General features: G+C 41.1%; 2 protein-coding genes across 2 annotated transcripts; one reads left to right on the top strand and one right to left on the bottom strand.

Moving 5' to 3' along the window:
• Positions 1 to 10,320: 10,320 nt before the first annotated feature.
• On the bottom strand, positions 10,321 to 15,562 carry mettl3 (methyltransferase like 3). Its single transcript, XM_007551377.2, has 11 exons — positions 15,310 to 15,562; positions 14,340 to 14,530; positions 13,802 to 14,251; positions 13,525 to 13,700; positions 12,329 to 12,542; positions 12,050 to 12,237; positions 11,853 to 11,891; positions 11,665 to 11,773; positions 11,507 to 11,572; positions 11,313 to 11,425; positions 10,321 to 10,524 (listed from the first exon to the last, which is right to left on the bottom strand). The coding sequence occupies exons 1-11, from the start codon at positions 15,413 to 15,415 to the stop codon at positions 10,413 to 10,415; spliced, it is 1,764 nt and encodes a 587-aa protein (XP_007551439.1). The 5' UTR covers positions 15,416 to 15,562; the 3' UTR covers positions 10,321 to 10,412.
• Positions 15,563 to 15,797: 235 nt separating this feature from the next.
• ttc5 (tetratricopeptide repeat domain 5) lies at positions 15,798 to 19,327 on the top strand. The gene is made up of 9 exons (XM_007551378.2): positions 15,798 to 16,084; positions 16,836 to 16,968; positions 17,064 to 17,275; positions 17,360 to 17,510; positions 17,590 to 17,681; positions 17,762 to 17,962; positions 18,391 to 18,605; positions 18,766 to 18,910; positions 18,991 to 19,327. The coding sequence occupies exons 1-9, from the start codon at positions 16,022 to 16,024 to the stop codon at positions 19,096 to 19,098; spliced, it is 1,320 nt and encodes a 439-aa protein (XP_007551440.1). The 5' UTR covers positions 15,798 to 16,021; the 3' UTR covers positions 19,099 to 19,327.
• Positions 19,328 to 19,537: the final 210 nt, after the last annotated feature.

Raw genomic sequence — 19,537 nt, forward strand, 5'->3', positions numbered from 1 at the left:
ATGCAAAAAAAAAAAAAAAAAACACTTTGTCCTAATCAGCAACAGCAGAATGACATTAGGGTTTCTAATTAGAAAACTTAGTAGAGTTTTTTTTTTTTTTGAAGAGATCAATAAGTTTCAATCAAATGTTAAGCCTTGAGCCGAGACCACTGACTGTGCTAGAGATGAGCTTCTGCTGGCGATTTCTCTTGATTTCACATATAAAAAAAAGGGGAAAAAAAGGATTTTACTGAAAAGTTTTGGTTTCCTTATATGGTACACAATAACTAAGACTGTGCTATTATTTGAATAATGATTCTTTTAATTTCCATTTCATCCACATGGAAATCTAATATAATGCATTCCCCACACTTCAGTTCATTGTCATTTATTGTAAAATATTCTCACATGTGAAATTATATATAAAAAACAGACAAATATATAACATGGTGGGTTATTATATTTAGGCTACATGTTGTCCTAATCTATGAGTTCATATTTTGACAGAGTCTTAAAGTTTAAAATACAGTTTACATACTGACTGCATGTAAACTTTTGAATTTGTGGAAAATAAAAAAAAAATAAAAAAAATAAAAAAATTTTCTCACCAAGTTTTCTGTCATTTAGCAAATAGAAATAATTTTTATAATTATAACTAAGCTAAAACAAGAAAGGTTTGGTCTGATTTAACTTCAGACACTGAAAATAAAATGTGTTCTCATCTTTTTATCCGGTGTATGCAAACGTCTGGTTTCATTTTATTGGTTTGTATAATCCAGGGAGTCATTTTTGCCCTCAGTTCAGCTAAATACACTAAAACTTGCTCAAGGACACAAACATGACATTTTAAAAAAAGACAACTTAAAATTTTTTCTGGTTATTTAGTATAATTTAGTTAAGGAAATTTAATGCAAATATTCCAGGAAAGAACTTCATTTGTTATATCTATATTTAAAACATTAGCTTTTTTTTTTTAACCTAAAGCTATTAAGAGCCATTTTGACAGGTTGCAGACCCTTTGCTGTGGCCGATAGTGACTCTACAGTATTGGTTGAAGTAGATCGGTATAGAAGCAGATTTGTCTATGTAAGGTTATAACATCAGGCGAATCAAAACTGAACAACTTGGACATTTGCTGCTGATGTTCAACTCAAGTTCGAGTAAACGGTTCCTCAGTCAGAGTCTGGTGTCTCTTGATAGTTTGTTTCTATGGTCTTTCAAAGAATAACCATGACAGAAATATTCACAATGGCAGCCATGCTTTTATCAGAAGTGTCTGCTGACGCTCGTCTCCTAACACTCTGCCCTCCTCTCCGCCTCCCTGTTGCCTCTTGATGATCGATGGCAGGTTACTTAAAATCCTTCTCCTTCAACGCCTGCACTCGTTTACTGTTCAAACTCTTGTTCGCACACATTAGGGATCGCTTTTCTTTCACTAATTGGTTGTTTTTGTACCTATTTCATTTTATTTCTGCTGATATTATGACAATTATAAAAACTTTAGTTGCAAATAAAAATTCATTATTGTGCAAATTAAATAAACCTCTTTTACATTTGAACTTTATGACACTTTCTGAAGACGTTTTACATTTTCTTTCGCTGCAACTTTACAAACCAATGTATCTCTTATAATTTGCTGGAATCTCACAGTCGGTTCTAGTCGACTTTAAATAGATTATGCAAAGTGGGATTGAATAATTTGCTGTCATTTCCTACCCAAAACAGACCGGCGGGAAGCAAACAAAAAAACAGCTGAAGCACAGAACACAGACGGAGTAAAATGACCCGCATCCGTCAGCCCACATTCAGGAGCTTCAGCGAATCCACAGAAAGTTGATGCTGAGGCAGTTTGCATAATTTCACACAGCTCCTTCTGCTTGTACTCGGTAGTAACCTGCTGGGCTGTTCTGACGAGATTCAGAGAAGCAGGATCTGACTAATTTATTTCTTGAAACCGTAAAGTTCACAACGTGCTCCTACCTTTTTGTGAAACTTAAAACCAGTTTCCCCTTCAGCGACAATAAGTACCAGACTACTTCCTGGTTCAACTTTAGTAAGTTTTGCATATTGACGAGAAATATGTTTATATAAAGTCATAAACCTTATGTCTCCTGTAATCAACAGGATGATTGTAAATATATAATGCACAATATGTGTTATGGACACACACCATGGTTCAGACCAGTAGTTAATCGTTACAATGACAGTCATGCTGACGTTCTGTTTGTGGTTAAATAGAAAAGAAACAAACAAAAAAACTTCGCAGCACTGAAAGCGTCAACCTAAGGAGGCTGGGCTTCCACTGATTCTTATAGACATCTTCTTCATATATTTCATTATTATCAGGTTTGTGAAAAATGTTTAAATATCTACCTGATTTGCTGCCCTGGTTTATTTCAGAGCTTCCACACGTTAAAAACCTGATCAGGGTCAAGTTATTGCACTTAATTTAGACCTTTGACCTCACTAAATGATCACCAGGTTCAACTTTGACAATCAAGCTCTTCAAAACAACATGTCTGGATATTTATGAAAAAAAAAAAACTATAGGAAAGTTCACACAGTTGTAGCTATTTATAATGCTATTTCAGATCACATGAAGGCAAAACAATGCGGAGCATGCAGGAGGAAGCATGCAGGTCGGCAGCACACGGCGAAAGCTGAATGGAGGGAAGGAGGGAGGGAGAGAAAGCAGGCGTGCCCATTCAGCATGCTCCGGGGATTACAGAAGCCTATTTAAAGTTCAGCGCCACAGACGCTTCCCCCCATGTCGAGAGGACAGGAGGCAGATCCCCGGGACGTGCAGGACGAGGCAGAGCTGCTTGGAGGGTTTTTAATTTAGAGTGTGCAGCGACAAGGAAGCAGCAGAGGAGACGGACTGAGCAGAGGCGCTTCGGCTGGAAAACCACCAAATACTTACGCTTTTTTCCCTCCACACATTAAACAGGCCAGGTAGGAAAAGCAACTTTCTTTGGATTTGAAATGAAAAAAGTAAAATAAGTACAATAGTAGTGGCGTGGATTGTTACAAAACCAATGTTGTATTTGCTGCAATATGAAGTTATACAATGATTAGTTTCTAGGAAAAAAGGAGGTGTGTCAGTAAGACGTTCCTGGTTTTGATCTGACAGCGAGAGCCGCTAGGGAACTCTTTCATCGAAAACGGTCTTGTCAAGCTTCATTCTTTACGCCTGAATCAGTCACTTATTATTACAGTTAACTGTCCGCAGGCAATACTGACCTTTTTCATAGATGTTCAGCCCTCCCTCCGCTGTCACACTGAGGCAGCACCTCTCTCTCTCTTAGACAAGCAAACATGAAAGCTGAAAATGCAAACACAGTGTTTATTCATGCAGATGACGAGATTACTGAAACACTGTTTGATGAACGAGAGCTCACACTCTCCCAAGTTTTACCGAGAGCAGAGAACAGCCTCTTAAAGTCCATCAAAATGGACCAGAATGATTTCATTAAAGACGACCTTAAATGTTTGAGAAGGTGATTCTTGATGCAACTTAAGACGCTTTGTTGCTGTTTTACTTGTGTTGCTTAAGTACATGGGTTACATCACTATGAGTAAGTACTTACTAAAGGAAACTGTATGCAGATTAGGAAGGAGGGACTTGGAAAGAGGAATAATTTCCTTCTTTTGACTATGTCAGAAAGGTGTGCTCCATCTAGGCATTTTTATATATTCATCAAATACTTTCTTTCACTTACAAAACAATTGACAAATCTCTTGTTCAAAATGTACTTCTTTTAAACAATGATGGAAATGATAGTTTATATGGTCTCTAGATGATATTGATGTAAATAACTAAGAAACCAGGACAGTTGGTCTGAAGCAGAAGCAAACAAAAGGTTCTGCCTGAGGCCTCCAATATATAAAATATATTAAAACAGTAACATATTGGTCACTTATACCGCAGGCTATTGCTTTTATGAACAATACAGTCATAAAAGAATAGAAAAGTGTGGACCTTTTTCTCATTTTAGCTGCAGATAATTGATACCTGCAACACAACTTTTTATATCCGCAATTTCTGTTTAGTGCTTTGAATTTAATGTGAATTTAAGGACTCACTAGTTAACTAAGCATGTATTTAAGGCACAAAGCTCTTATGATTAAGCTTAGGTAATTTATAGTAAAAGTGCCGTGAAGAACAGCACTCGCTGGTCACAAGTTGAAAAAGACTCTAATTTATCAAACTTCGACTGTATCAAAACGCAGTCAGAGGGAGAACTGAAGGTATTTCTCCACATGGTTTGCTTTGGTTGCAAAAGAGTGAGAGAGAGCAACACTTCCAAGCACATAGCCAAAAGACTGAATGTATTCAGTTTTTCAGTTTCTGAGTGTTTTTCAGAAAATAAGCTAAATAATTCATGCTAACAGCAAAAAGGTTTTAAATACATACTTTGAATTAAGTTATATCTTTATTTCCTTGTAGTTGTTAAAGGGAAATCAAAATTGACTACGATCCTTGTTAAGATATAAAAAAGCAACAGAGATCGAAAATTTAATAGGAATATCTTTGAACAGACACACTCCTCGGTGTTCACGCAGACATTTTGAAATGGTTGGACGGCAATTGTTGCAGACAGGTTGAACTGAAAAGTGAATACCTCCACAGACGTGCATAAACATGTCATTAAAACGATGAAGACCTGTTACGATACATTGGCACAGATCATAATCGGGCCTCCAGCATCGAGCGTTGAATGAAAACGTAAAACAACATTTCAAGTCTAAGCATTAATATTCTTCATCTCCGATCCTGTATCACTGGCCTCTTTTGTGTTTTCTTCAAAACTTTTCTTTTCCCCCTTCCCCTTTGCAGCCAGTGTGTAGGTCTACGTGTTTGCCATCTGAGGTTGTTTTTCCCCTCCAACATCCCAGCTCTGCGTTTGCTGCCAGACCCTGACAGCCAATCCGGATCTGCACCCAAAAATTCCTCACCACTGACCAGGGCCTTAAAGTTCTGGGTGTTTGTGTGCAGAAAAATACAAACTCGGTTTTACCCCTACTTTTTTTTTTTGTTGCTTTCTTTCATCTTTTAAAACGAGTGCTATATTTTCTGAGCCCCTTGTTTCTCGGGTAGGATGTATAAATCCAGCTAAACAAATGGACTCACTGTCCGTAAGACGTCTAACGTTACAGAGCCACACCTGTGTGAAACAGAGAGGAGGAACGAGGAACTGAGGACGAAATGCAGCTTTTTACAGCTGAAGATTACATAAGTTTCTTATGTTTATTGGAAAAAAGTCTGTAATGTCCCAGCAGCAGCAGAGTCTGTGTACGCTGTCAAGTCTCCAATGGAACCGCCTCACTGAGTCAAGCACCAGCAAAAAAAAAAAAAAAAAGACAAGCACACCGCTCTCCTTCATGTTGCAATCACACTTTAGTGTTTGTCATTAGATATCCAAATCTGTCCCTCTGTGAACAATGGGGCTCAGGGGATTAACACACTCGAAGGTTTTCCCACAGAACGGCGCCACGGTGGGCATTTTATTTCAGCGAGGCCTGGGAGAGCTCGAATGAATCCTCCAGGCATCTGCATCCACCTTTATGCTTTCTAAAATGTTTTGTGACTTTAAAAAGACGTGAAGGCTTTATTTGCAATTCTCCTAGATCACCAGGTGTCTGTGGTGTGAAATGTCTTAAGAAATCGCACCTTGGCAACACAACTCTCTGAATCGCATTCCTGCTTTAAGTCGGAAAATCAACATGATTTGCTCACATTGATTGTTCAGGTGATGTGTAAACAGCAGCAACAGTTCACAAAAAAAACCTCATGTCAAACACGCAGTTCGGATTAGTAACATATAATCGTCTACGATAGTCTAACATATTTTAAAGACAGATTGAAATTCAGATCTCAGATTGATCTGAGTTAGAAGTTAAATGGGTAAAAGTTAGCTGATTGCAGGGAGTCTTTGACTTTGCAGCAATTCCTCGTACAGAGCAGCCATGTGAAGGCAAGTTCATCCTTCAACAGGAAGAAGAGAGACACACAAACACCTTTCTGTGTCCACATGGTTGACAGCAGCAGTAGCTTCGTCGGTGGAGCAGCTAAACGGTTAAACTATGAGGCAGTGGAACAAGCAGTAGGATAAAAACTGGGACCGAGTGCATCGTCTCAGGAGAACGTCACATTGTTGGCAGCAATATGGCAACCAATGGACCCTTCCAGAGAGGCGACTCTGTTAATAAATGTGGAAAATATGAGTGCAGAAAGATTAAATCAGACAAAAACCATCAGAAACACAAACAAACCGTGTCTTTCAAGATGTTTTATGCACTTTGAGACCTCGTTGGATTTTTGAGTTTGGAGTTGATGAGAAAACTTCAGGAAGTGTCGCTTTTGATTTTTGCAACCTGTAACCTAGAAGCGTCGCTCACACTACAAAAGGACATAATTACACAACTTCCTTAACGCCTTTGTTACCTTATGTCTCCGGTACTCAGATTGGGCTCCTTTGTTGTTAATAAGCTGAACTTTTAATATTGGTGAAATAGTAAGCAATAGCTGAAAATTAGTGTTTTGAACAGGGATGATGAGTTTGTAGGTAAGGCACTCTGCCAATGTTAAAAATGCTACAGTACTCTGGGCTTTTTAGGATGCTGACTGCTCATAAATATCACATACAACCACATGAAATCATTTTGAAAAATATGTCATAGGAGCTCCTAGAAAAATAAATCTAAAAATATAGACTGGATCTGTTTGTATTTAAGTTATGGATCACTAGGATACGTTCTGTATCAAACACTTGCAGCTTTTTGCCATCATCAAACAGTTAACAGTGATTTATCAGAAGAGTACTCAGAACTCTGACAATCATCCAGTCCTTGCAGACCGTAAAAAGAAACTATTATAGTCTCTCTGGTCCCTCTGCTCCATTTTTAATGACCCATTTGTTAACCCAATTAGCCTCAAATTAAAAAAAGACACTTTGTGTCTCCAAGCGAAGGACCCCATCGTCTTCGGTCAGATGAATTGTTCAGATTTGGTCTGACTTGTTTTGTCTGGAAAAGAAACTATCCCGACTGAATGGTGTAAAACTAAATGCTAAAAAAAAAAAAAAAAGCTTGTATGAATAAAATATGCTGGTTGGGAAGAAATGTGTTTCCCTGCAGATATCTGGACCTGTTCGCCTGTTTTAGCCGGTACATGTTTGCATCACGTCACCTCGGTGTAAATCCACGGCCGACTGTTACTGCGTAGCTGATCTGTTCCTTGAAGTGCATTAGAGCGCTGACGTCCCTTGGCCAGGATTAGGGAGCGGGAGGGACGGCGGTGGTGATGGCACAGTAAACAGCGACTGAGTGGCGGGTTGCTGGGCCACACTGCCATTCACTGATACTGTCAGCCCACATTAAGCTGCCGTGGCTCTGAAGTGCAGCATCATAATCCCATTAAACTGCGACCAGGTGACGAGACGGGGGGAACTGCGAGCCGAGCTGCAGGCGGATAAACCTGCTTTATCGAGAGCTGGAGAGGAAATGAAAGTCACTGTTGAGTTCTGGTAAATTCATTTTATATATTTACGTTTGTTCATTCCTCTCTGCCTTCAGACGGCGCGGTCATGGGTGTGAAGATGCTGCAGTGTTTTCCTTTCTACAGACGGTGCAAAGAGCGATGCAAGAGCAGGGAGGCCCCCCCGGCAGCAGGTGGGAACACTGTTCACGTTTTGTCAGGTTAATGCAAACTTCTTTGTAAGGATTTCACATGGCTACCACAAGTTAAATAGTAGTGTTAATAAGTAGGGGCGAGGATATGGACTTTAAGTTTTATTGCAATATTTTGTGGTACTATTGTGATGACTATAAGAGTGAAGATAAGAATTATTTATTGCAACTTTTTCAGGGAATTGTGTAGATGCCATTTACTGCTAAATTGTAAATGGTATCTACACCATTTACAATTTCATACACCATTTCACCCCCATCATGAAATGGGGATGATTACCATGAGCAGGGAAACGAAAGCTAGCCAGAGTTGACCAGAAGATGAATGAGGACAATCCTATTAGAAGCAGTAAAAAACTTGTAAACAAAGACATTTTTTTAGCTGAGAAAGAGCTACAGTAGAATGGGTTTACATGCGTATTAAAAACATATTAATGGATTAAAATGGGCCGGTTGAAGTTCAGACCTCAGTCAAAAAAAACATGTGAAAATATTTGAAAAATGATCATTGATGCTGTCCATTCAGTTTGACTGAGCTTCAGCTATTTCGCTAGGAACGGGCAAACGTTTCCGTCTCTAAGACAGAGGCGCTTCTACAAAGTATAAAAATGGGTGCAATGCTTTTCAAATCATTGATAGAGTCGTTTCAAAGCATTGTAGCATTTTTTTGTCACATATATAATAAATGGACAATTCCAATGGAAAACAATAAAGTCAGCGGCTGTAAAATGACCAAATGTAAACAACAAAAACAAAAATTAAAACGTATGAATACTTTTGAAAGGCAATGTCAGTGCAAGGTGCCCAAACAAAACACTATACGAGTATGAAAACAAAAATGAGTAAAGTTAGCTTAATTGTTTTGTATTTTACACTAAGAAAAAAATGAGAGTAAAGTTAGCTTAATTGTTTTGTATTTTACACTAAGAAAAAATGAGTAAAGTTAGCTTAACTGTTTTGTGTTTTACACTAAGAAAAAATNGAGTAAAGTTAGCTTAACTGTTTTGTGTTTTACACTAAGAAAAAATGAGTAAAGTTAGCTTAACTGTTTTGTGTTTTTCGCTCACAGTTCCCACAGAGGAGACGAAGCCTCGTCTGTCCTCCACGACGTCCTGGGGCAGCGAGGGCGAAGGGGCGGGGAGCCTCAGCCGGGGATCCCAGATCTACTTCTCCACCAAGGCCCGGCTGTCCTTCAGACACCAGCTGGACAGCAACATCAACGCCGTGGACGCCACCTACTGAGCAGAGCGGAGAACTGCAGGGGAGGCAAACGGACTGGGAGTCTTCAAGCGTGAGCTTTGCCTTTACCCTGAGGAAAACAGACTGGATGTGTCAGTTCAGCTCTAAAAAAAATAAAAAGAAAAAGAAAAAAGGAAAAAGGAAAAAAAGAGGACTCATTATAGAAACTGATGGGACGGTCGTTTACAGCTTTCTTCACCAACAAGTGCATTACTTTTTCTTTTTTTTTTCATTTTGCAAGTTTTCTATTCTGCTCTTTGTGTTTTGATATTTGTGATATAATAAAAATTCTTGTTTTCGCTTTGTTCATCAGATCATCACGGCTGATTTTAAACTGACCTTTTTTGTTGTTGTAGAGATTTATCATGACTAACTCAATCTGAAGCACAGAACTATTAACTTGTTCCAGTATGTTTGACTTTCTAAATTCACAAGCTTGTAGTGAATTACTAAAAAGCAAAACATGATTTTTAATATCTTTTGTTACAAAGGTCAAATATCCCAGAATTCGCACACGAAAACGTCACTCCAGCTGTTTTATGTAATGTTTTGAAAAGGACAAAGTAAACTGAGCCATACTGCGACTTTTCCATTTCTCTGCTGTTATTTAATTTTCACTCTGATCCAAACTCTGAAATATGAAATGTTTTAATGCTACTTTAATGTGCTTACCTACAATAACATGTTGACATATGTGGGGATGATTTCCTCACTGACAACCTAAACTAATATATTCTGAGCTGCAGTGGTCTGCTAACAAAATTTGTAATAAAACCTGTTTTTATATCAAGTGACTCTGAAGTCTTGCTTTATTTTACATTTTCAGTTAGACATTTACAATCACTCATCACGGCAATAATATCATTGATTTATTTTCTTTTTTTAAATTATTTTTTATTAAGTGAGGACTTAATATGAAGAAATTGACTAAAAATGTGGTCAAAATCAATTTCTCTGTTTCTCACCTGAACAAGGAAATGGAAAAACTGAAAATAAACTCCTGGGAAAGAGCAACAAATTAAGCCACAAATAGAGTTCAAGTATCCAACCAGAACTAAGACAAAAGATTATTGATGGACACAAATGACACAAACTGATGTGTGATTTGGTGAGGAACAAATGAACACATCTTAAAAGAGTGTGTATGTATACATTTGGGCTTTTGTGGATCACTTTCGTCTTGCGTGGATTAGAGAAAAATCCAAAATAAATTTAATCTTGTCCTACCAAGTCTTGCTTTTAGAATTCCCCAGAGTTGTTTGTTGCCAAATCGTTCCGCAGTGTAAAATAGAGTCAAATCTGTCATTAAATAACCCAGAATGAATATAAAATTTTCCAACCAAGTAGCAAAAGGTTCTCTCTCCACATTCATCTAAAACACAACACAGACGAGGCATCTTGTCCTGAAATATTTATTAAAGAGTATTCACAGTTATAAAAAAAAAATTAAAATTAAAAAAAGAAATCAGTCCTAAATCAAACTCCACACACACACAGTGACATCCTCACTGTGTGTGTGGCTTGGAGATGACTCCGTCTGGGTATCGCTCCTTAAAGCGGGCCACGACCTCCGGGTCCAAGAGATGAATGCCGTCCAGCTGGTTCCCCAGGGTTATCCTGGACAGAGCGCGAGAACGCCAACATTTAGTCCTCAAAACAGGTTTAAGATTGACATTTCAAAATTCCACACTCACATTTCCTCATATTTTTTGGAGCATTCTTGACCTTTGAGTGGAAAACATTTACCAGAAACCACAATGAAACTCGAGTCTGATCAGGCGAGAGGTTATGTTAAGGCCTCTGCTCTGACTTTTACAAGATTTATTTTAACATTTAAAACATCTAAGGATTCTGTGCAGCGTCGTTAGTAATTTTTTATCTTTTTTTTTTCCATAAAAAGTGAGCATTAAGGTTTAATGTCTTGATTTAAACCCTGATTTAAGGTGGCATAGAGTAAAATGGTCCCGGTTTAAGATTATATTTATCCGTAGATTCTTTCAGTAAAATAAAAAAGATCTGTGAAACGAGACATAAAAATTATTGGTGAGACGACAAAAAAACCAAGAGCAAGAAAAAAAATAAAAAAAAGACTTGAATCAATCTAAAAACAGAATCTTCATTTTTCCAGATTCAGATCAGAATCCGTTAGGTGATGCAACAAGAAATTCAAATTCAAAAACATTATCGATCCCACAGGGAACCTAAATGTTGACGTAACTCATATTAATTCAACATTCCTCAAAGAGTTATTATACATGGTGATGGCAGTGGGCAGGAAAGATCTCCTGCAGCAGTCTGCATCACAGTGAATTTGAAGAAACCTATGACTGGAGACACTCGGCGACAAAGACGATGAACTTTGATAAACAGATAAACTGTTTCCTCCTAAACAAGTAAAGGGTTACCAGTTGGGCTGGACGTTGTGAGGTCGTCCGAAGAGCTCGATCTTCCTGGTGCCGGGCGACAGCCGCTCGATCATGCCATAGATCTCATCTGGTTTGTGGCTGGTGGAGCGGACCTGAGTCAGAGAGCGCAGACGATTACGAGCGGACAGGAACTGGAAATAATAACCTGTGTCTGAAGATGACTGGAGCTTTACTTCGGCCACGATGACGTCGCAGTCCAAACCTCGGTTGAACCCCTGCGTGCTTCCCTTCACCCCCACCTGAAGACAAACCAAAACACGACGCCCACGTGGTTTTCAGGCGTTCGCCTTCTGCAGCGGCAGGAAGAACGACTGATTGGACTTTGATTTACCAGACAGTGCTCCTTCCCGTGGTTCAGCCAGTGGCCCGTCCTGCCGGTGCGAATGATTCGCTGCAGCTGGTTGGTTTTCACCCAAATGATCTCGTCGACGCGCTCGTAGCTGAGGGGACGCCATGTTGAAACAATGAGGAGGGGAAGAATAAAGAGCGGGTAACACATGACAAACAAGCAGCACCTACCCCCATTGGCTGAGACACTCCCGGCCCAGCTCCATGGCCCTGTAAAAGGACAAGATCCATCTGTTAAATTTGGCATGAATTAACTTGCCTCAAATTGAGATTAAATATAGATTTGATGGGTATCAATGGAGGAGCAGTCTTACGACGGACAGAGTGTGTTTACTGGTAAACTGAGCGTTGAGGGTTGCTTCGTTTACCTCCCAGTGACCCAGAGGAAGAGGAAACCGTCATCCTGCAGGGCGGGAATGCTGAGTTTCCTCATCTCATCGTCGGTCAGCGTCCCGTACGGCAACTCCATGTGGATGTCCCAGGGAGGGTCGGCCATCACCACGGAGAACTTCCCCAGGATGGACATGTCCAGGTAGCGGATGTCGCAGCAGATCCACTGAGGACCAAACAGCAGCTTTACAACCCGTGGAGGAAAAAAGAAATCCCCTCATCCTTCTCGGCGGTGGGTTTTTCCTCGTTTCTCTCACCTGCGATGGGAAGAGTTTGCCCACGTTGCTGTCGGCGTCTTCGGCGTGCAGCCCGATCTCCGGGGTCCCCGACTGGGGCCCCATCAGGCTGCTCTCGGCCTCGGGGGGGCTGTCGATCTCGTAGTGCACGTACTTGCAGGTGTCCATGTGGAAACAGGTGTTGAGGAAGGAGCAGTCGCCGAGGCTCTCGTCCGTGTGCTTGTTGATGATGCGGCTGAAAGACAGAAGTTGGAAGCTGGTTGACAAAACTCTTGGTGCTGTAAATTTATTATAATTTTTTTAAACCACAAAACTTTTCAAATGAAGATTTTTAAGCCGCTAAAGATTGCTTACACAGATGTTTGACAGCAAAAACGCCCTCCTACCTCAATAACTGAGTGAAAATGTACACTGGTCGTTCTGATGCTGGTGTAGAATAAATATATATTTAAAGAGCAATTAAAGCTCCATCTTCTGACTGAAAAGGGCATTTTGCATTTATATTGCACTGTGAAGATGTGGTGTTTAGTCTCTTATTTCCATATACTTTTTAAAAGCATACACCGTATTTTTCGGACTATAAGCGCTACTTTTTCCCACTCGGCTTATGGCCCGGTGCGGCTTTTCTGTGGATTTTTCTTCAACCACCAGGGGGCTCTATAGCAGGAAGTGAATCCTTGGAAGTCAAAATTGAAAATAAAAGAAGAAAGTGCTAATTTTCATTTAGAACAAGCACATGCTAGCAGCAGGCATGACGGAGAAATTTATTCAAACTCATATGATGCAGCTTTTAAGTTGAAGGTCGCTTTGATCAAGCCACTGCAGGTAAGCTTGGCGTGAACAATCCATGGTTCAGTGTTGGAGATGCAGGGCTGCGTCTTTAATAGCAGGTTTATTAAGGACGCAGCCCTCTGCTGTGTCCTTGAGAGCGGCGGAGATATCAGTGGCTTATGCCCAGGTGCCGCTTATATATGCACGTTTCCAGTTTTTTTTTTTTTGTAGGTGTGGCTTATAGTATGCACCATACTATAAGCCACACCTACATATAGTATTTTCCGGACTATAGACCGCACCGGTCTATAGTCCGGAAAATACTATATGTTTGCGCTAAATATTGTCAGAGAAATTCAATATTTTCAGAATAAAATATTTAAAACAAGTTGGAAAACCGTTAATAAATTAAAATGTTTGTTAAGCAGAAGGCATAAATAACCTACCGGAAATGGAGCTTCGTGCAGGGCTGCGGTGTGTCCCCAGAGCGGACGCACTCCTCTTTTGTCCCGTGATCGCAGAACTCCTGGACCTGAGCTCGACCACGAGACCTGAACTTCTCCACGATGGACTGCTCCTTGGCTGTGCTGGCATTAAGGAGCTCCAGGATCTCCTGACTCATCTTTAAGACAAAAATAAAATAAAAGCACTGACAATGAGACTCCTCTGGTCACTCTCCTGCCTATTCAGGTGCTTCCAGAAATATCTAAAACATCTCGTAACCTTCTTGCTCTGCTGCTCCTTGGTGGACTGCTGGTTCAGGAGACTCTCGATCTCCATGTCCACGTGAGACGACTGGCTCTTGCTGCTGCGGCCCTTCTTCTCGGCTCCGCTTCCTGCCGCCGAAGATCCCGCCAGCTGCAGCGAAGAAGCCGGCGTAATGGAGGAGGAGGACGCGTGAGGAGGAGACGCGGAGCTCTGAAGTTTAGGCGAAAAGCCGCCGAGGGTCTGGTCTTCGGCTTTTCTCTTGACCCCGGCTCTTTGGGCTCCGGACACAGAGCCAATCATGGCCCACAGTTTTGTGTGGTCCACAGCCACGACGACGGTGGTGGGCGGAGAAGAAGTTGTGGAAGAGGAGGAGATGGAGGTAGGCTGCCGGACCTCGATGAGCTCCTGGGCGGAGAACTTGAGCAGCAGACTCTGGATGCATCCGTGAGTAACCGTACCTTCCGCCTGTGTTGATGGAACGCAACATGGAAACGCTAAATAAAGGGACGGAAGATGCAGTTAAATAGCCTTACGTCGCTGTTGGAAGACTTACACTGTTGAGCTGATTTGTGATGGCCAGCGAGTCTGTGGGCAGCGAGAGGCTCAGATCGGAGAGATATCCCAGCAGCCTCTTCTCCAGCTCAGGGTCCGGTGGCTGCTCCGTCTCCCCCTGAGAAGTAGAGGGAGCTGATGGAGCTGGGCTGTCGCTCCTGGCTGTGGAACCCTCAGCGCTGAGCCCGCCGTCTGAGTGGAGAACAAGACTGATGAAATTTGTAGGAAAGGAATCACAGGGAGAACACCCAGGGCATTGGGTTTATTCCATAACTTTGATTCATAGTTACTGCATAACTATTTGCTATGTTTGAATGGAAATATTTGAATCTAAATGCACATTTTTGCCTACTGTGTTGGCCAGTGTTTTGTAGGTCGGTATTTTGTAATACAAAATCTGGATGGAGATCGTTGGATACGTGGATAGTAGAATGGTGGATGATCGGCTGATCGAGGATCGATACGTAATGGATGGACAACTGAGCAATGAACAGTGACTTCATGCTTCGATTGATGAATGGATTTGATCGTCATATGTTAAAACAAAAGGTTACTTTTTGGTTAGTTTTCGTTTTACATATTATCTCTAATAAATGTGAGATCCTAATAATATTTTAATTTCCCGTTTTATCATCGGTGGTTCATATCAAATTTATTATCTTAATACAAAGTCAGCCATCGGATCAGTGGACTCCTAAACGGGTTGCATAATTTTTAAAATATTCAAAATGTAGAAGGTGTACATTAGTTATATGGCAGTAACAAATATTTTAACAGACACATAATAAAAGAAAAGGCTCTTTGAATATCTGATGCTTTCAATTAACCCTTGCGCGCAGGCGATCTCACTTTAATCAAGCTTTCCAGTGATTGTTTCTATTATTTTAACATAGTAATAACCGGAACAGCAACGATGTCCGCAAGCTGCAGACCCCGCTCCCGCCGCCGTGCACATCCCGAACTTCACGTACCCGTCCCGGACAGCTGCGCCGGGTCCTTCCGCCGTCGCTTCAGCCTTTCCCGCAGCGAGTCCAGCTGCTTCTTATGGGCCTGAATGTTACTCCATGTGTCCGACATGATGAGCTCGATCACCGAGCTGTGCGATCACAGAAATTGGTCACAGTGGACCAAAACACAGGGTGAAAATAATCCGCGCTCCAGACAGAGAAGTATGAGTGGTGCACAGGGAAAAAAAGCGCCGGAATGAAATACTGTTTGACAAAGAAACATTCCGTTTTGTCAAAAAAGGCTCCTAATTCCGAACATCACGGGTTGTTATTTTGTAATTTTATTTGTAATTCTAAGAATAACTTTTCTTTATTAGCATTCATTAAATATATAACAGTTATGCTTAAGATAAAACACTTTTAGATTGGATGTCCTGATTTACACTCCTTCTAGGTTGGTGGCGGTAATGCACCAAATGCTGTCTGCCAACCATCTGCAGACAAGCAAGAAGAAGAAACTTATCAAAGACAACTTCCGGTGTCCCTAAAAGTAAAAGCCCTTTTCCTTTGTGGAAAAATTGCTCTGCAGTATTAAAATAATAATAATAAAGAAACATTAGCAGCTGTCCATACAGCCAGGTTTTATGTTTAAATGTAGAACTAGTTCAAAAAACATCTGAGAATTTTTTTTTTTTTTCCGTTACTCGTTGGGTTCCTCCGAAGCTGTTTTTCAAAGATGGCGGAGAAAGAGGAGAGTAGTGGAGCTGGAGAAGCCAAAACTGAGCTGCAGATCATCAAGGTAGGTTATCCTGGATCACCATCACCCAGTTTGATATAAGCAAACATAGCCTCTGACCATTGCAGGTCCTTGGTATGATATGGAGTCATAGTTTATTTTCAGTCAGCTGTTGTTATACTGTCTCACTGTTGCTTTCTTCAAATACACGCTTAAATAACATTCATAAGAAAGTCTTGAATTGCGGAAAGGTAAAGTGAACTCTAAAGGCTAGTATAATTGTAGGCATCATAACAGACAGCTTTATCATCAAGTAAGTCACACTCAATTTAGAGCTCTATTTCATGCCGTTTTTTCTACTTTTTATGTCGCTGGTGTTCGCTTAAAAAATGCAAAGAAAGAGATTTTTGAAACAATGTCACCAGGTAACTATGAATCTGTTCAAATGTTGAGCAGATCCATAGAACAATTCGTTCATGGTTGTGCCATAGTTTTCTTCAGCTGAACAGAAACAAATCAGATGTTGCTATCTATTATCTAGAGTTAGCACACAGCTTCAGTTATTACAGCTAGGAACTAATGATCAGGCCTGAAATCAGGATAGAGTGTTTCTCTCAGACTTCCTCAGACATATAAAGACAGTTACAAAGCCAGCCTTCTATCACCTGCAGAACATTTCCAGGATTAAATGACTATCTTTAGTCACATTGATTGTGTCCTCAAAGGTTTTGTCTTGTTTTGGTTTTTCTGTCATTGTATGTTTTTTGTATCAGTGGTCTGAATTGCTCTCACCACTTGTCCTCTACCAACACAGGAGCTGGTGGACGAGCTCCATAACTTCAGAGACTGCTACTTTGAGACGCACGGCGTGGAGGAGGCCGGTCGGAGAGACGGTGACGTCAAACAGAAGATGGAGGAAACACTGATGAGGCTGGAGGAGAAAGAAGGTGGCTCTAGATTTTCATAATCAAAATGTTCATAACATTAATACTGTAATTAATTCGCAAATTAATTTTTTTGTTTGTTTGTTTGTTTCTGTCAGACATCTTAAAACACAACGCAGAGTTTCTGCTGCAAAAAGGCAGGTGTCTGAACGTGACCCCGGACTTCAGCGCTGCAGCCGAGGAGTGCTTGTCCCGAGCGGTGAAGCTGGATCCCTGCCTGGTCGAGGCCTGGAACATACTGGGGGACCAGTACTGGAAAAAGGGAGACCTGGTTGCATCCAAGAACTGCTTCACTGGTGCCCTGCAGCATGTATGTCACTTAGACAAGGAGCAGTGATTGTTTTCTCTGTAATCTAATCACCTAATCACTTCTTTATCCTTTTACTTATTGTAGGAGAAGAATAAGGTATCGCTACGCAACCTCTCCATGGTGCTGAGGCAGCTGCCAACACCCAACAAAGATCAACATGGGAAGCATGTGCTGGAGAGTGTGGACCTGGCCCGGGAAGCGGTGCAGCTGGATCCCGGTGATGGGACTTCATGGTGTGAGTAGAATAATAGCAAGTAATCTCTAGGTGCTTCTTTAAACACTTTACTTTTAATTCATTGTTTCATGTTTTTCAGGCATTCTTGGAAACGCCTACTTGTCTCTGTTTTTCAACTGTGGTCAGAACCCACAATTCTCCCAACAAGCTCTGAGCGCCTATGCAAAATCTGTGAGTTTACACAAGGATGCCCTCATTATTCCCGCTGTTAAAACTGAAAAATTCGCTAATATGGTTTCCTTCCGATGGAGGCGGCGGACAAGATTGCCAGCAGCATGCCAGATCTGCACTTCAACAGAGCCAACCTCTTCTACTATGAGGAGATGTTCGGCTGCGCGCTTGAAGGCTACAGCCGAGCGGCGGCGCTGGACCCAAACTGGGAGGAGCCGCTGGAGAAGGAGAAGCAGCTGCTGGAGTATCTGGAGAAAGTGACAGAACTCATCCAGAACAAGGTGTGGTGAACATGCTTCTCTTTCCCACCACTACCCTATGTTTTGTTGTTGTTGTTGTAATTTCTTTAGAACAGTTCAGTAGTTCTACAACAAAGAGCTTTAAGTTGCTCCATAGTGTTGTTTTCAAGTTATTTTTCTAAAATATAAGAAAGTTTGCTATGTAGAATGCAATCATAAAACATTAACATTAATAAATGATGTAATACTATACTGAGTTGAACCTGTCTTCTTTAGTTTGGTTGTATTTTTATATGAAAATTTACATTGAGAATGCTTGAAAAGTGCTTGAATTTTACTGTGGAAAAAGTGTACAATCCCTGTTTTGACCACAAGGTGGCAGCAAAGTGCAGCTATGGTTCTTTTTTATCCCTTCTTTGCCCAAGACTTTTTTTGTGTGTGTGTGTGTGTGTGTGTGTGTGTGTGTGCAGGGCAAGGTGAAAACCCGTCGGCTGAAGACGATGTTGTCAAACCTCAACACGTCCGCTCTGGGGCCGTGCTCGTCCCCGCAGTTCCGCGCTCCGTCCGGCCGAGTGGGCAGTCTCGAGCCGCGGCCCCTCTCCTCTCTCACGCATGGCCACAATGGCGGGGTGGCCGCCCTGGGGAAGGTGGTGTTCAGCCTGGCCTCTCAGGGTCGCATGGCCTTGTAAGTGCAACTACTCTCCAACTTTAGGCTTTATAGTTTGATCTCTCAGTCAATACTTTCCTGAGTGCTGTCTAATCAAGATGTACTTAGAAATGAGATCCACTCCTGTTACACTTTGTGAGATTCTGGTTTTTGTTACCACCCTGTTCTTTCCCTGCAGTACGTTTGGGATGGTCGACAGCGAGGAGACGTGTTTGGTGGTGATGGTTTACAACACGGCGGACAACTGGGGCGTCCTGATCGGCGACTCCGTTGTCGTCCCCGAACCCAACGTCAAGCGTCACAGCATCACACATAAAGACAAGGTCAGCATTTCCTGCGTCTTTTTGTCAGATTTCAATTTAGGGTCTGTGGGTCTAACCTCCTCGTGTCTTCTTTGCGACAGTCGTACGACTTTAAAAGCATACGCGTGGATTCTCCGCTGCTCCTCATCGTCAACGGGAAGTTACAGAACGCCCAAAGTCAGATCCCGGTCTCTGTCAGCTACCACTGAAACCTTTGGCTGGAGTGAGTCGATCGGTTAGGTTTTTCAAATTTTCCAATTCCGTGCCTGATTTTTCACCTTTTTTTCTGTAAATACCCCTCACTTTTTTGGTTGTTTATATTTATGATCCTACTTAGTTTTTTTCCAAAACAGGGTTATTTTATAAATGAATAAGCCTGTAATGTGGAGTCCTGAATTCTGTTTTCTTGACGTAAAGAATACATTTTTTTTCTGTGAAGTTTTTGTCTGTGTGTTATCTTAAAAAAATAATCCTTATGGTTGAATCGGCGCAAAGCCGGACATTTTAAAGACAGCTCTCCGTGTGGCACAGCCGTTTGCAGATTTTCAATAGGTAAATAAGTTATAAAACTAAGTGCAATTCATGTTTCGTTTTGTAAAACTATTTCCAGAACATTTTATTTAATATTCTCAAACTTTCAGTCCCAGC

Source organism: Poecilia formosa, unplaced genomic scaffold, assembly GCF_000485575.1.
Source record: "Poecilia formosa unplaced genomic scaffold, Poecilia_formosa-5.1.2 Scaffold41, whole genome shotgun sequence".
In the NCBI taxonomy this organism is placed as follows: Eukaryota; Metazoa; Chordata; class Actinopteri; order Cyprinodontiformes; family Poeciliidae; genus Poecilia; species Poecilia formosa.

Bases quoted from the DNA above. Each gene is read 5' to 3' on its own strand.
- mettl3 (XM_007551377.2), bottom strand. From the start codon at position 15,415: ATGTCGGACACATGGAGTAACATTCAGGCCCATAAGAAGCAGCTGGAC. The intron at 12,238-12,328 runs GTGAGAGAAACG...TTTGGTCCTCAG, and splicing joins GCAAACTCTTCCCATCGCAG to TGGATCTGCTGCGACATCCG. The intron at 11,426-11,506 runs GTAAAGCTCCAG...TCTCTGACTCAG, and splicing joins GCGACGTCATCGTGGCCGAA to GTCCGCTCCACCAGCCACAA.
- ttc5 (XM_007551378.2), top strand. From the start codon at position 16,022: ATGGCGGAGAAAGAGGAGAGTAGTGGAGCTGGAGAAGCCAAAACTGAG. The intron at 17,276-17,359 runs GTATGTCACTTA...TACTTATTGTAG, and splicing joins TCACTGGTGCCCTGCAGCAT to GAGAAGAATAAGGTATCGCT. The intron at 17,511-17,589 runs GTGAGTAGAATA...CATGTTTTTCAG, and splicing joins CGGTGATGGGACTTCATGGT to GCATTCTTGGAAACGCCTAC.